The 15,508-nt window shown below is 46.4% G+C and overlaps 1 protein-coding gene across 1 annotated transcript in view; it reads right to left on the bottom strand.

The window, feature by feature from the left end:
- Positions 1 to 15,508, bottom strand: part of LOC144718556 (glutamate receptor ionotropic, NMDA 2C-like) — a 61,836-nt gene that overhangs the window by 31,524 nt on the left and 14,804 nt on the right. The window contains exons 3-4 of the mRNA XM_078593926.1: positions 5,577 to 6,172; positions 1,462 to 1,576 (exon numbers count right to left, since the gene is read on the bottom strand). Coding sequence (XP_078450052.1) covers positions 1,462 to 1,576; positions 5,577 to 6,172 — 711 coding nt within the window. The remainder of the gene's footprint in view (positions 1 to 1,461; positions 1,577 to 5,576; positions 6,173 to 15,508) is intronic.

Below are 15,508 nucleotides of genomic sequence, written 5' to 3'. Positions count from 1 at the left end.
GAATCCAGCGATAACCTGAACTGGCCCTAGACTCCTCCCTCCCGGGCGCCACCAAGATGCACCGACGAGCGAGGTGAAGTATGGTCAAACAACCACCATGGCCTACCAACTCGACGTGATTAGGCCTCAATCAGCAGCGATTCATCAAAGGGCAGTGCATTATTGATTGCGAATTAATGCTACAACACCCGAGTGTGTAAATCATTACGCTGTGAGGCATCGCTCTACCTCCTGAACCCTGAACCGTGTTTTATTGCTGAACGAAGGGGGATCTTCGTAGTCGTGCGGGGCATTGCGTAGCAGCATCGGTGGGGGTTTATGGACCGCGTAAATCATTTCCGGAAGAGTGCAAGAAGGTAGAGCTGAGATGTTTAAGAGACGGGCGTTTGAGGCGAGAGTAACAACGCCTGCCATGGTACGGGGGTCAAAAGAGCTGGACATTTGAGAGAACAACCGGGAAAGAAGCTGATGGCCATTTAAATACGTACGTACAGGTGAGTATGTACTTATATAAATCATAACTGCACAAGGTGGCGGCAGTGGTAACGCTCGCGCCTCGCAGCTAGACAGGGCTGGGTTCGATTCCCAACTCGGGTGCGTCCCTGTGTGGAAGATCTCTCTCTCCTCTCCCAAGTTTGGCATGGGGCTTTCTCCGGGTCCTCAGGCTTCCTCCCACAGCTAAACCCACAACACAAAATGGAAACTGCTTTTGGCCAAAACGTCCCCCCCCCCCCCCAATGCTGAGAAATGACCTGCAAATCACTCTAAACTAAACTATTTGTTTTATTCTACCAAGATATGCATCACAGAAGCTTTGTGGCAGCACAAGACTGGTGTGGCTCCAGTCGTACACCCACGTTTGACAGGTGTAATCACCATGAGGAGGTTTTAATGAGTTGAGCATTTTTCACAACTACCGTGATTGTATCATCATCATAATCATTAACAACTGGTGCACAACAGCCATTACTTGTAGAATTAGCAAGTATTAGCGGTATATCATAGTCAGCCAACGTCAGCTGCGATTCACTCAACCGTTTCATACGCCTGTGCGTTTATTGAATCCGTGGCGAATTGCGTTACACCAAAAAGCTACTTGAACGATTGGAGGCAGACTTAGAGGAGTATCTGATTCAAATCTCTTGAGTAAATATCACAGGAAGAGAGGTGAATTGGAACCACTGGACGTCCATGAAAAGGAACGCTACAGCTCACCGGATTCCTCGAGAATGAATAATCAGCAACGTCTTAGAGGAATTGACGTCGCTCACAGAGAGTGAGAGAGAGAGAAGACTTGATTCCTTGAAAAATGTTTCTATTTGGTGTTTCAACATCTTAACGCCTCCTGTTTTATCGCCAGAAAGGGTAGAAGCTATTCTTGTTTTTTTTATCGGAGATGTTGTTTAGAACCGTGTATCCAGTTCGTGCGGATGGACGCGACAAGGTGGAGGAGCGGCTCACCTTTTCCCACGTGCGTTTTTTGTTGAGAACTTTCACCACCATGGGAGGATTGGCGAGGTAGCCGTCGCGTTTAAACGAGAGGTCTTTATCGTGCCAGCTTACATTCATCAAATACCTGCAACGGTGAGAATTCACATCATCATCATCATCGTCAACATCATAAAATACATTAAGATGCTTACATTCATCAAATACCTGCAATGGTGAGAATGCATGCGTCATAACATCATCATCATCATTGTCGTCATAATAAAAAATAAATACAGAATTTACAATATTTATTTCTCCTGGAGGAGGAATCCGATGAGCTATAAAGCTCACAGACGTCCTAGTAGGGGCACGGGGTCAAAACGTTACAACAATCTCTTGACTTAAAGCTTTTGTGACTGCAGGAATTCATATTCGTAGATAGAAAAAATAATTCTATCTACGTGACTTTACCGATACACCCAAATAATTACTTTCTTTTCATTTGTATTTATTTTATCATTGCATTGTTATTATTTTTTCTATCTACGTGGCTTTATCGAAAGACCCAAAGAAGATAAACAACAACCAATAAAAACAAAAACACGATAGGAGTGCAAAGTTTCGAAAAGGTAAACAAATCACTTAAAAAACAATATTGAAATACTTTGAAACTAAACAATTTTTTTTTATCTTAGCAGGTAAAGCCCACTGAGCTATTAGCTTATTTTTCAGAAGCCATCCGACCACTACATACATATAGTACCATACCATCTTTAACACATTTGCAAAACAGTATCACCTTGGAATTTGACTATATTAATCCGTGCATTATATTTGAATCGTTAAATAATAATAAAAACTACCTCCCGTATACACAAAAAAATTGGAATCAATGTCAACTGCCGCGTCTCAAAATCTGATTTAATTGCCTCGTGACGCACGAATGGAGCTTCACGAGTCAAGTGCCACGTGCTTTTGGATGGGAACAATTCCACTCCACGTTTGGAGCCTGCCACGTGGTCACTTCCGGACTTGGCCGGTGCCAGACAAAAACAACAGTAGCCATCCTCAATAGCGCCACACTGAGAGAAAAAAATCGTATTATTCTCTTAAATTACAAATCCTTTGTAAATCCACTGCTGGATGAAATCCTCTTCACACGGTGCCAGTTAAGCGCATACCGTGTCAACCCATATGATTTACCCGTTTTCGTGGCCAGGGAAATTGAGTTTTCAGGGCGTACAGCCGTTTCAATATGGGCAAAAAAATGTTTTGTCTATTTGTGATGGGACTTTGTAGGATAAACGTTGAGATTTATAAGGGCGACCAATAAGGTCTGAATTGGTCTGTAATAAGGTAGGGCACTGATAAGGGGTTGACACCTATGTAAGTGGTTTAATTGTCCATACTTCCCCTACATGCAACACCACTTGACTTGCCTCTGGGGCTCTTTGGGTCATTTTTCACACACGTGGTATGTTACCGCAATAATGATTTCCCTAACTTCATGTTTTTTTCAAACTTATTCTTACAATGAAGGTTTTAAAAATACATGCGATACGACCGAGCCAACAACTTATCTGACAGGAAAGCATTTATTGTCATGAATATTAATGGCCATTTTCGCGGTCATTTTTATTTCTCCTGCAGTGCGGTGGTTCTTCTCTGACCTTGCTTTATTATCCTTGCTGTGTTCAGTTTTTATTTATTTATTTTTGTCACTCTGCTGACCCGGGGTCACTCTTACGAATGAGATTCTATCCTGGCCTCTTTGAGTTCTTGCCTGATTAAACAAAGTGAACTAAATCAACAGGACCGTTAACATTTTTTCATGGTAGGCAATTCCTTCATTCTAAGTTGGAAAGCGTTGTTTCAACCTTGTGTTCAAACAGCGCTGCCTCAAGTGGTGTAGATCAGGCATGCTGTTGCTGTCTGACCACTTGAAAGTCAAATTATTGATTTTGTTTCCCGTTTGGATGTGCATCTCTCTGCGGATGATTGTCTTTCTGATGGAATTTACGATGGTCAAACTCCTCTTGCCCATCCCTCTGTAATCTGTGAATCGTTCTATTTATACTACAGTACAACACAATTACAATGGATTCCACAATTCTTCCCATGATACCAAGCGATTGACAGGTTAAGAGACGACACACAAGATGGGGTGAGTCCGCTTAAATCTTTTACGCAAATTATTTATTTAGAAAGTATTTTATAAGTTAATGTATATTTTAGGATCCCTTTAATGGAAAACTGGAAGCTCATCAGCCTTCGGCAAGGCCACGATTACCCAGGGTCCCATTCCCTTGGTGTGGATGTCATCGGCCGTTGAGTGGCTGGCTCTTTGCCATGACACGAAAAATTTCGATTTAAAGCTTTCGTGACTGCAGGGATTCATCTTCTTGGTTCTTTTATTATTTGATTATTTCCCTTCTACGTGACTTTACCGAAAGAACCAAGAAATAAAACATAATAAAATTATATCATATTATTTTATATATTTATTATTTTATTATTTCCCTTCTACGTAACTTTACCGAAAGAACCAAGAAGATGACACGAAAACTCAATGCAACCAGAGTGGAGCCCGTTTCGCCAGCACCTTCAGACGCCAACGTCACCGCCGCTAAACTTCACAAGGAACGAATGAATCCCGGGCTGCGTCAGTGACCGTCGCTTTACACTCAACGGCGGTACAAATCATTATTCTGCATCAATGACCATCGCGGCTTGTGTTAGTAATCACTACGACACTCTACCGTACGACGCCTCTGATTATATTATTTGTGCTTAATCCTCTAAGCTGTTCAAGTCCAGGGGCGCCGCCACGAGATGTTACCTACCTCGCCTGCTTTTCAGGAGGTCCTCCGGTTTTTCTCTCCACATTTAGAAACATGAGTTTAACGTATTTGGCTGCTATAAATGTCCACGTGATAAGCCACTTCGTTGAGCTATCATTTGAGGCCAAATTACTTCTGAAAAAGAGCTATATAGCTCAGTGGGCCTTACCTGGTAAAATAAAAATAGTTTATTTTTCGTTTCCAGGCTCAAGGCTTTCCTGTTTTCCTCTGCAAATGACTGACTTCCTCTATGGAAATATCAGCGGTGTTGTATTGGACAGTCATAGAAAAAAAATCGAATATATATATACGATTGTGAGTGAGTGTATGATAGTAACAATCACGCTCTTCTAAAATGGGTAGGTAGCTGAAATCTGGAACATTTTTTGTTTATTTTTTACGTTACAAAAATCAGAAAAGCAAAATTGTCAAATTCGGGGCCTCCCAAATGTAGGAAGCAAACCATGTAACGTTTTAAAATAATTTCTACCCAGGCTGATGAAGGTTTGTCTAAGCATACGGATGTATTACATTTGTTTTCTCGGTGATGATCATTTTCTCGTGATGTGTAGTTATTTACTCATTATTTATGTATGCATTTTTTTTTATTTGCTAAGTAGTGGGGGTTTTCTTTTTGTATTATCTGTATAAAGGACTGGCTAATTGATGTGCAGCGTTGTGGGATGCAATTGCATGAATGACGCAACATAAAATTAAATTATTATTATTGTTGAGGTGTGCAGAATCCAAATATGACATCGGTATTTTCAAATATATATATGAAATCAAGTGACACTCAAACCGATCGAAATAGCGGAAATCCCACCGTCATTTACTCTTATCAACACTATGGCTACATCTGTATTTCGATCAAAAATAACACGTCGCGTGAGCTAATGTCTCATTAATACTTACCTGATTAATGACACAATCAGTGCAAGAGCGCGACAGGAAGGGGGGTAATGATTGTTTGACTGTGGAAGCCCAGCTTGTGGCCAATCGTCAAGGTCTGTCTCATGAATCCGGGTGCACACTTGGCGGTCTATGAGGACACAAATGAGCCGGTGCGCGTGCAAGTCTAAACCTGTACACACGGGTATATAGCAATTTTACATTCCCTGTGCACGTACTCCGGAGGTGCTGCGCCGCAGTGGTTTTCACACGTGTGTCATTAATCATAAACGACGTGTACATTTACGTGGGATTTTAAAGCACTGATTCTCTCACGTTTCGAGGGAACGACACGCGGGCGGTGATCAACGGCTTACGAGGCCGTGGCAGCGTGCACGCTCTCCGCTCACTTACTCGTAAAATATATTGTTTTCTTCTGGCACCTCGTCGGGCTGCGAGTCGCAGCCCGTTTTCGCCTCGGGAATGTGACCGTAATCCTGGTAGGTGCGCTGGGCAGCCGAGGCGATGATGGCGACCGAATCCGCCATGCGCTGCGAGAAACTGTAGTCCAGGTCGTTGAACGCGACCGTGATGAGACCGATGGGGAAGCCGAGGGGAATGATTTCGCCGTCCTCCACCGACAAGCCAGCGGCCAGCCACACGAAGCCAGGCCCCATGAGGCCGACGCTGTTGGCCATGTGGAAGAGGAACTCGGCCTCGTCCCTCGAGCAGTACAGCACGATGACCTGCGTGTGCACCTTCTTCAGTTGCATGCGGATGGCGATGTCGTCGTCCTTCTTCACGTCAATGGAGACGATGGTCTGAATTTCCCAGCCGAAGTAGCTGTTGATTGTGATGTGCTTAATGTGGTTGACAAAGTCGTGGTAGCCGGGGTAGAAACTGGTGATGATGGAAAAGCTGTTCCAGTCATACTCCTCCAGAATGCGCATCAGGATGTTCGAATGCTGCTGCACCGAAGCTCCGAACTGCAAAAACATCGACCGCATCTCCTGCAAATATAAAACGTCAGAACGGATTTCGTTTGAATGCTTTCCACCGAAAAGTCCCGAAAGTACATTTTAATTTCTGCAATGTTGCATTTTGTTCTTATAAGCCTGCCCTTGTGTTTGTGTTGATGAATGCTCCTTTCCAGCCAGGCTTTTGTAAAGTCAACAACAATGGGGCGAATCACCAAGGCGATGTGTTCTGTCCATTTCATGAGCGTGAAAATCTGGTACTAGGCCGTATAAATATACAAATAAATGAGTGATCATTTATAGCTCCTTGCCAATCCGTTACTGGATGAAGGCCTCCTCACACCCTGTCGGTCATGGGGGTTGGAGACGCAAATGGTCCCTAGATTTGCTCAGATATCACTCGTCACCGACGTTGCCCGTGACTGGCAATGAAACCAGGTCCCTCAGCTCATAGTGCTAACCACTGTGGCACTGCTTCACCCACAGTATTATTTTTATTATTACTATGAATGCACTATATTATCACGGTTGAATTTGTGTGTCAATAATCAATTGCATCTATACAACACTGCAGATTACGTGACGTAAATATTAACTACGAGAGGCTGGTCACCGCCATGGGAACGTGAAATTTCCAACACTGGGTCGGGGGGCCGCCAATGGAGTCTAGCTGTTGACATCGCAGAAGATGACCTGAAGCCAAATGCAGGGATATCGTGAGCACACACGCCCGCGGTCGTGTGTCGACTAGGGGAATCTGGCAGAGGGATGAAGGTGATGGCGAACGGTTGGGTGGAGCGAACAATGTGGATAAAGATAAAGATCCCCCGTATAGCCTTAACAGACTGTAGGGGCAAGTGCTGTTAGCGAGCACCTACGAAGGCCGGAACGGCACACGAGGGGGTGGGTGGCCAGCACCACGCCCGACCGCCTTTGTCTCCCCAGTGGCGATGTTTACACACCGCACCAGGTACTCATTTCGGGCTGAGTCGACCTAGGGGAGGCCCAGGACCGGTTCAGATAATCGTCACTGGTGTTGGCCGTGAGCGGGAGTCGAGCCCAGGTCTCCAGGTTCATAGCGCAGTGTGGATACGCACACAGGGACACGCGCGCACGAGAGGGGAGCAATCGTGCTCCTGTGTTGCTGAGTTAAAGCGACTCCTTGGCTCTTTAAAGACGGAGTTTGGCAAGGCACGAAATCATTCCTTTCGGCAAAGTGGACAACTCCATTTGCGTGGCAACTTCCATCCTGTCCATGAGTCTGGCCTCTCCGCTCTTCACGTCGCGATGGCAATACCACGAGAGCACAGTTGGTTTGGCTCCGTGTTAGCAAATAAACGCAATTTGTGGTTTTAAAAAAAAATCTACGCTTGTTAGCCTTGTTTAATATATATAAAAAAAAACATAATTTGAACAGATGAAATCTCAGCAGTTAGAAATTTTCGTAAATAAAATCAATTATTCGTTGTTATTATATCAATCAGGAAGAATTAGCGCTCGCCACTTATTGGGCACTTAAGACGCTGCACTGACGCACGAATGGGGCCATTCGACTCGGTAACTCACCGCTGGTAATAATCGCGACTGCACACGCGCAACTCTCCACTTGCACTCACCAATCACGCTCATCACTTACTCCAACCGCTAAACTAAACTATTTTGTAAAGTTGTATTTCACCATGTAAGGCTCCACTGAGCTACACATCTCTTTTTCAGAAGCTACCTGGCCACATATGACAGCTCAACGAAGTGGCTTATCACGTGGAAATGTATAGCAGCCAAATAATGTGATGTCGATTCTAAATGTGGAGGGAAAAACCGGAGGACCAGCTGAAAAATCCACGCGACCATGGGGAGAGAGACACGCAAACTCCAAATGTACAGGTGTCAAGGTCAGGATCGAACCCACGACCTGCATGCCAGGCGAGGGAGTTAACATCGCGCCAACGCGTAGCCTAAAAACCTACCACCGACGTCAATTACACTCAACCACCAACGCTCACCACTCGGAGCCCACGGCTGCCCCTCGATTCGCAGACGACACTCGTCAATCGCAGTCTCTATAGATTCATGTTCTTACATCTCCTCCATACCCGGCGGCTCCCCCCCCCTTCTCCTCCGCCATCCCGCACTCCCATCCCGATACCACCCACGAACCCCTTCTGCACCCTGGGGCCTGCCGAGTGACTCCCCGCATGCAAACAAAATGTGTCGCTTTGTTTGGCGAGAGGAAGTAGAATTTTCTCTCGAACCTAGAGGGGAATATCCGCCTCCTACCTAGAAGAAGAAATAACCAATTAAAAAACAATTCTTAATGGCACATTGCATGATTATTGAAGCACCAAGGATTGGATTTTCTACGCAGCGTATCGATGTGTGCTCATTATTTCACTATTTTAGAGCCGACTGGCGCATTGCTTGCGACCTGACCTACGCGACCATACGTGTGTAATGATGATTATTTATTTCAACAATTGAGAGGTAGATAAAAGAATTTGGGGGTGGGGGAGAAATTGTCACGATGACAATCACACACACACACTTATCAATATGGCAGCATGTTGTTGTTGTTAATGCAGAGCACAAGCAAACTGCAGTCGACTTCCCTGAGGAGTAAACAGAATCAGAATATTTATATATTCTGGAGGAATCCAATGAGCTATACAGCTCCTTTTCACAGATGTGTCCATTATGCTACTTCACGTCTTGCCGGTGCGCTCATTTTTAAATGTAAAGACGTACACATTTTTAAAGCCCTTTCACGCCATTCTTTCCACTTACAAATGTGTATTTCTGAAAATGAGATATTTTTAACCGTTAAAATATTTCAACCTGATAAAAAAATTTCCATTGAGGGTGGTGGACAGCTCGTTTGTGAGTGTCCGTTGCACGGAACGCATCGCAGAGTATGGACAATGCCTAGGATGATACATTACGCTGGCATGCAATGTTAATGTGCTGTGTGTTTTTATATTGTGTAAATTCTATGTGGAACTGACGTATGGTTGCCATCTTGCCAAGGCACCCTTGCGGATGAGCTGTGAGTCTCGACGGTTGAGTCAAGCATGTCATATCCAAACATATTTCAAACATTAAAATCACTCATAATTAGGAGCTGGTGGCGCTGTGGGGAGAGCACTTCCCCCGTGAACCTGGCGACCAGAGTTTGATGCCTGGCCACAGCTGACGTCTGTGGCGAGCGATATCTGAACCGATCCGACCGGCACCCGACGCGCGGAGCAGTGAAATCTCGGGTCGCCGAGTTCAGAGCAACCGTGCGCTAACCGCTGCGCCACCGCTCCCCCCTCCCCCCCACCCCGTGAATTATTAGTGGCGTTAATTAAATGGCGAGGAAAGCTATCGCAATGCGGTGGATGTGAAAAAAATGGCCTGGAGCCCTTTGGGGGGCTTTTGATGGTCGCTGTAGCCCATTGTACAATGGGAGGTCTGTCGTGCATAATTTATTCGCTTATCTTGTTATTTTCTCACCGTTTCCGTTGTTCCCACCCGCCACGCGATTAGAACGCGGTTCATAAAATCCCGTTTAGAAAATTGTATGTTTCTCAAAGTATGTTTTGATAAAACAAAAAAAATCCACTGCAATGTAATTGCCACACGGCCTACTTCGGGGCCCAAGCGTGTGGGAGGTGGTGACCTCACACATTCGCGTGATTCTATGCACCGGGTAACGTTTTTCTTCCTTTGTTTCTTTCGTACGATTGATGTCGATGCAGAACAACAATAACAACAGCGACAATTTCACATTCAGGTGGTTAAGCCAGATAACCGCATCATGGGTGTGTCATCATCGCCGTGACGTCTCCTTCGTATTTGTGCATCGGGGCATTGCGCCGTGATACGTTGTACGGTCTGTTCTGGACGACCAACAGTTTTACATTTTCCCATTTGCGCATCAGGTAGCGTTCGTTCACAGCAACGCGAGGAAGAGCCGCCTTGGGTGAGAGGGGGGGGGGCCTGCGGGTCACGAGACCTCGTGCCATGCGTTTTTTTTCTTTACCCCATGTAGATTGCATTTCGTGAATGACGACTTGCCGCGTCACTTAGTGTGATTGCACTAAATCACACTCGGCAGAGACGGCCCCTAGCATCGTTCAGCGCGGGCTTTCCTATCAGCGGCGTGGAAGGGGTCCGGGGGGAGCTGAGCTTGAAGCGTTGAATCGAAATGCGTCGGGTTCTCTTCACTTTCCCACAGCCACGCGTCCCCTGCCCGGCCTTCGTGGACCGTTCGAATTGTCGAGTGGGGATGACTTTCTCCCCCCATCCCCCTCCTCTCTTGCCTGTTATTTTTTCAATTACGTTATTTTATTGTGTTTTAGCTTAACTTATCTCTCCGCGTTCTTTTGTTTTGTGAAATTCCCAAAGCGTGTTTGTAAAGCGCTTTGAGATACTGCGGGCGGCTAAGTGTCATTTAAATGCAAATCCTTATTGGGGAGAGGCGTGGTGGGGGGTCATGTGAGCAGTGTAGGGGCTTGCGAAGGCATCAGCAGTGGCCCGGTCCGTTCGACATGGCACCGGCAGCAGAAGAGGTTGTTGGCCTGCCGATGCAGCACTGCAGCCGTCAAATGCGAGGCCACAGAACCACAAAGTAATTAATGTCTTTGGTGTTGGGCTAATATTACGTGGAAATGTATTGGAATGGTGCGCTGTGCACACAAGCCTCCAGTGGTTTTGCGCATGGGACATTGTGCTTCTTAAGTCTCTGAGTTGCAACTGGTCCAAGGGAGATGCTGTGTAGAATGGAGCGGATATTGTCTACGTTCCAGCAGCCACTGAAATACCAGACCTGAACCGTGCCGGGCCAGTCTGGGGACGTTCAGGGAACGGCTCCGGCCTCGTTCTAATTCGCAACTCCGTGGGCTCAACCCCTCTCCTTCATTTGTCTGTTCCCTGTCCCCGCTCCCCTCCGCCGATGGAGGGAAATACTGGCGCGGTCGTCTGTTCTGCGTTGCTCCCCGTGACACCACGACTGTTCTCTGAGGGCGGTGCGGCTGACATTGGCGTCCTATGGAGAGCGATGTGCTCAGCGCAGCGTAGGCGGCCCACGCAGGCTATGTTCTAGTTCGCTCGACCCGGTAACGTCGCCCTGGGGATTCGGCTTCACGAACAGGGTCCGGCTTGCCACGCCGGTGGTCGTGGGAACACAGCAATGGAGCTGAGGCCTTTGACTGGCATCTTTCCTTGCCGTAAAGGCCCTTGTGGTCGAGGAACAAGGAGGGTCACTTTAAGCTGACTCAGCTGGTCCAGTATTGAGCACCTGTGTGTGCTGTGGGACTCAGAAACAATGCTGCCCAGGCCAGGGAAGCCTGCCAGCTACAGAAAGCATGGGTGACTGCGAGGACTAAACTGATGTACGCGCGACTAAAGCCAAGCGTTAAGAGCCATTGGAGAGTTATTACGCTGTGTAGTGAACAGAGCTGGGAGTTGGGTGGAACGTCAGGAATAAATATACGCCTCACCAATATGTGAAAGAACTGCGCGATGTCGTGTTATTGCCATCATGGAAAGATAACGCCACTCAATTGTGGTTGCTTGCCTAAACTGGCGATGCAGATATATATATAATCGGCAAAATATGATTCTTTGTTTTAATGCATGGCAAGCACCACGTGCACTGCGCCACGCATTGGCAGCCGATCTGCAGGCGAGAACCGAACGGCTTCGCCACGAATCCCCTCCACCCCCCCATCCCCCCCCATCTGGGTAACCTGACGTGAGCAGCGGGCACCATCGGTGAGCTTACCCCAGTAGCTGCCGTACGCCCGGCTGCCTGGAGTTGGACTCTGACCGTGGCTGTGGGCACCACTGCGTGGGGGTAGCGCACCTGGAAGCTGCCTGCGTCATGCACGTGGCTTCTGCGATTTGCACCGTGCACGCTTTGGGCCGTACGTGTGGATGATGTACGTTGATCTTCTTTCGCACCGCACGTGGACGACCGTGCCACGTACGTCGCGTCTCTGTGCAGTGTGCGTCCTGATTTACGGCGACTCCTCCGAGTGCAGGATGAAACCCTCAAGCATTGAGAGCAGTGGAAAGTCGGTGGTGGCGATTGATCGGCCAACTCGCTGCCGCAGCTATAGCCAGTGGCCCCTTCCCTCTGCCGGCTCCTGTTGAGCCGACTCTGCCGTGGAAATCGACAAGTCGCGCACGTCCTGCCGCTCACGCTTATCGAGCAAATCGTTCTCGAGAGCTGAGAGCTCCGCTGCGATGCGGTGCAAAGCTGCGCCGCACACATGCGGTGCAGGAATCACGCAAGTCCTCATTCAATCGGGAATGAAGTTCTGACTTGCGTGGTACGGGCGCGTGTGTGCCGTGCAAGGCTGGGAATTGAACAATTCAGGTCGCCGGATTCATAGAGGTACGCTCACCACTGCGCCACTGCTGCACTCCAGCTTATCAGAGTTTAAGAGGAAAAAAAACTAAGTTCTAAACACAAGGAGATCTTGCAGAGCTGGCTGTGTGTCTTGTGAGTGTTAGGCTTTGTTAAGGAGACAAAAACCGTGACAAGTTCTGTTATGGTTCTTTTCCACTCACTTCTCCTTGCTGCGTTAGAAAACTTTATGTTACGTCATTGCTTCTCTCACATTGAGTGCCCCAGGTCACTTTCGCAAATTAGACTATGATCCCAGTCTCTTGAGTTCTCACCTAGTTAAACAATACACAAAAATAAACTTGAAACTTTGTATGAATATGGATGGGAGTGCAATCACGGGAGTGCCATGATGATGAACTCGACCAGCCCTGTATCTTGTATCTACAAGACAACAGCTGTTTCTCTTTGAGATTACATCTTTCCTTAAGAGAAAGGTGATAACAGACTCCTTCTGCAATTTGCAATTTCTTGCAGATAAGAGATAGAGAGAAAAAAACGCTCAACACATTCATCAATACCACTGCCCTTGTCCATAGCATGAAGACGGGCAATAGCCCGAAACATCGTCTATTATACATTTTTCTTTTAAGGCATCGTTACTGATGAATCTGTTGAGTTTTTTTGTTTTGTCAATCGTGCTTCGTGCACCGCTGCCTATGCCAGCAGCGTTATAAAATAAATTGCAGATAAGGAAAGCTACGTTTAGACTTTGCAGTTCTTATTGAGACAAATTGTTTCTAGGGGGAGCGTGCAACCGTGTACTCAGGGTAAAAAGCCATTTGCGCCAGGCCATGTTCACAGGGCAAATGAGTCGAGGAGATTTTTTGTTGCATGGAATCACGAACGGTTTTGGGATTGTGGGGGTTCAGCCAAATTTTTCTGCACGACAGATCTTGGGACGCACGTCACAGGCAATGACGAGCATTTCCCCTTTACGTTGCACAAGGGGTGTGACGAGGTTTGGGGCCAGTGACAGAATGAAATCGTGCATAGAAAGCACTCTGGGGAAAAAAAAGAAAAAATCGGCACATTAATAAAAAAAAAACATTTGCTCACATTGCAGGCAGAAAACTCCATTTGTGCTGACTACCAGTGCTGAGTCAAACTTCTGCCAATGCCAAACGCCTCTGAAACCCAAGGGATTCAATCTGCAAGTCCATTTAACCAGAGGGTAAGGTCCTAAATGTTAAAACTGAGAATGAACTTGCGGCTGTCAATTTGTTTGCGTATAAAACTAGTCTTATCGCATTTGCAGTCAGCCAAAGATCACTTATCTAAGAAAGCGAGATGTGATTGAATCAGCCGAACTACTGGCAGCTTTCAAGATAATTTATAGTATCTACCATAGGAGAGGCAGCGTGTACTTTGCAAAGAGGAATGAATTATGAGGTCGTGTGTTGTGCATAGCTCTCGGCCGGAATGTTATTTATAGCAAAAACCTAATCCACTGATACAGTTTCTTGTCATTTCTTTCTTAATCCAATCTCGTTGTGGAAGGTGATTTTTTTTGGTTTGTTTTGTTTGTGGCTACGTGTCGCGGTTATGTAATGGTATCGTTTGAAAAAGTGGCAGTGCTGGCATCGCAGGAAAATGTGAAGTCAGGGGGACATGCCCAGAATCTATATGTGAATCTCGAAGGCTTGTTGACTAAAGCAATTTTTTATTTTAAATTAGCTTCTTTCAACAAAAGCAAATTCTACTTTTGCAGTTTGGTAGGAACAAAAAAAGGGCCCATTGAAAACGTTAGTTGGATACGACTAGCTCTGCAGAAAACATGATTTGCTGCCGAAAGAGAGAAAAATACCTAGAAAACCAGGGTGGGTCCCAGAGACTGGACGAATAAGAGGTTAGCAGTGAACATTGCGTTTCGAGGTACTCTCAGTCCAGTACAAATACATATTGTTTCCTCATTCATTCGGCGTTTTCAAGATTTCCAAGAGTAATAAGTTTATTCTTTCCTGCAACACAATTGGTTATTAACACCGAATCCAATTTTTGCCTATATGGTCTACATATACTGTTGGGTCAAGTGCTATTAGCGAGCACCTATTAAGGCCCACACAGTTGACGAGCGGGTGGTGTGGTGAGCACCATTCCTGGCCACCTTTGTCTCCACAGTGTTGATGCTATCACACAACTCATTTAAGGCCTAGTCGACCTAAGAGAGGCACAGGACAGGTTTCCAATATATCGCTGGCATTAGCCATAAGACGTAAGTAGGAATCGAATTGTCAAAACAAATTGTTTCGCCAATTTCACCACTGTTGCCAATGGAAACATCTCCAACCACGTTTTAACAACAACAAAATCAAACGAAAATGATCAATTGTCAAGTTGATCAATCGCAAATCCGATGCTTAGCAAATTCTACGCTGGATCTATCCCCTCCCCATCTCGCCTCCCCTGTCTGAGCTGTATAATTGCTAACTCGCACGCTTATCTGCAGCCCGGCATCTGGGATGGCCCTGTCCCTGGGTTAGGGAGTAGATTGAGCTGTATAAATAACCGCTGCCTACATTCCCTCCTCTCCCTCTATGGGGTTCTGTGCCTGCCTGAAGTCAAAGTCATCGTTGGTGGAGGAAAATTTCAGGCTGATGACGACGCCGGATCTCCTGGCAGTGTTGGGGAAATGTCTCGCGTGTTACGTGAGAGGCCGGTGCACCCCAAAAGTGTTGTCGTGAGTCTCTCCTCACCCCAATTTACCCTCAAGAAAGAGCAAATCAAAATGTAATGTTCCCAGAGAACGAGCTCTTATCAATATGCGAGTGATTTTAAAACCGTTGCCCCGAGTGTAGGCTTCGTACACTCCGTGATAAATGTAGCTAATATCGAATTATCCCTAACGCCCCTCTCTCGCTCCTTCACACCTCTTTGCCCACTCTGTGGGCAGTCGGTCACAGCATGGCGATGTCAGCACTCGATACAATTAGCGTGTTTTGGTTGCTTGCATCGCTGGAATACAATCAAATGTTTCGTTC

Source organism: Lampetra planeri, chromosome 5, assembly GCF_965212315.1.
Source record: "Lampetra planeri chromosome 5, kcLamPlan1.2.h2, whole genome shotgun sequence".
Classification (NCBI taxonomy): domain Eukaryota; kingdom Metazoa; phylum Chordata; class Hyperoartia; order Petromyzontiformes; family Petromyzontidae; genus Lampetra; species Lampetra planeri.
This window is presented reverse-complemented; position numbering and strand designations above follow the sequence as displayed.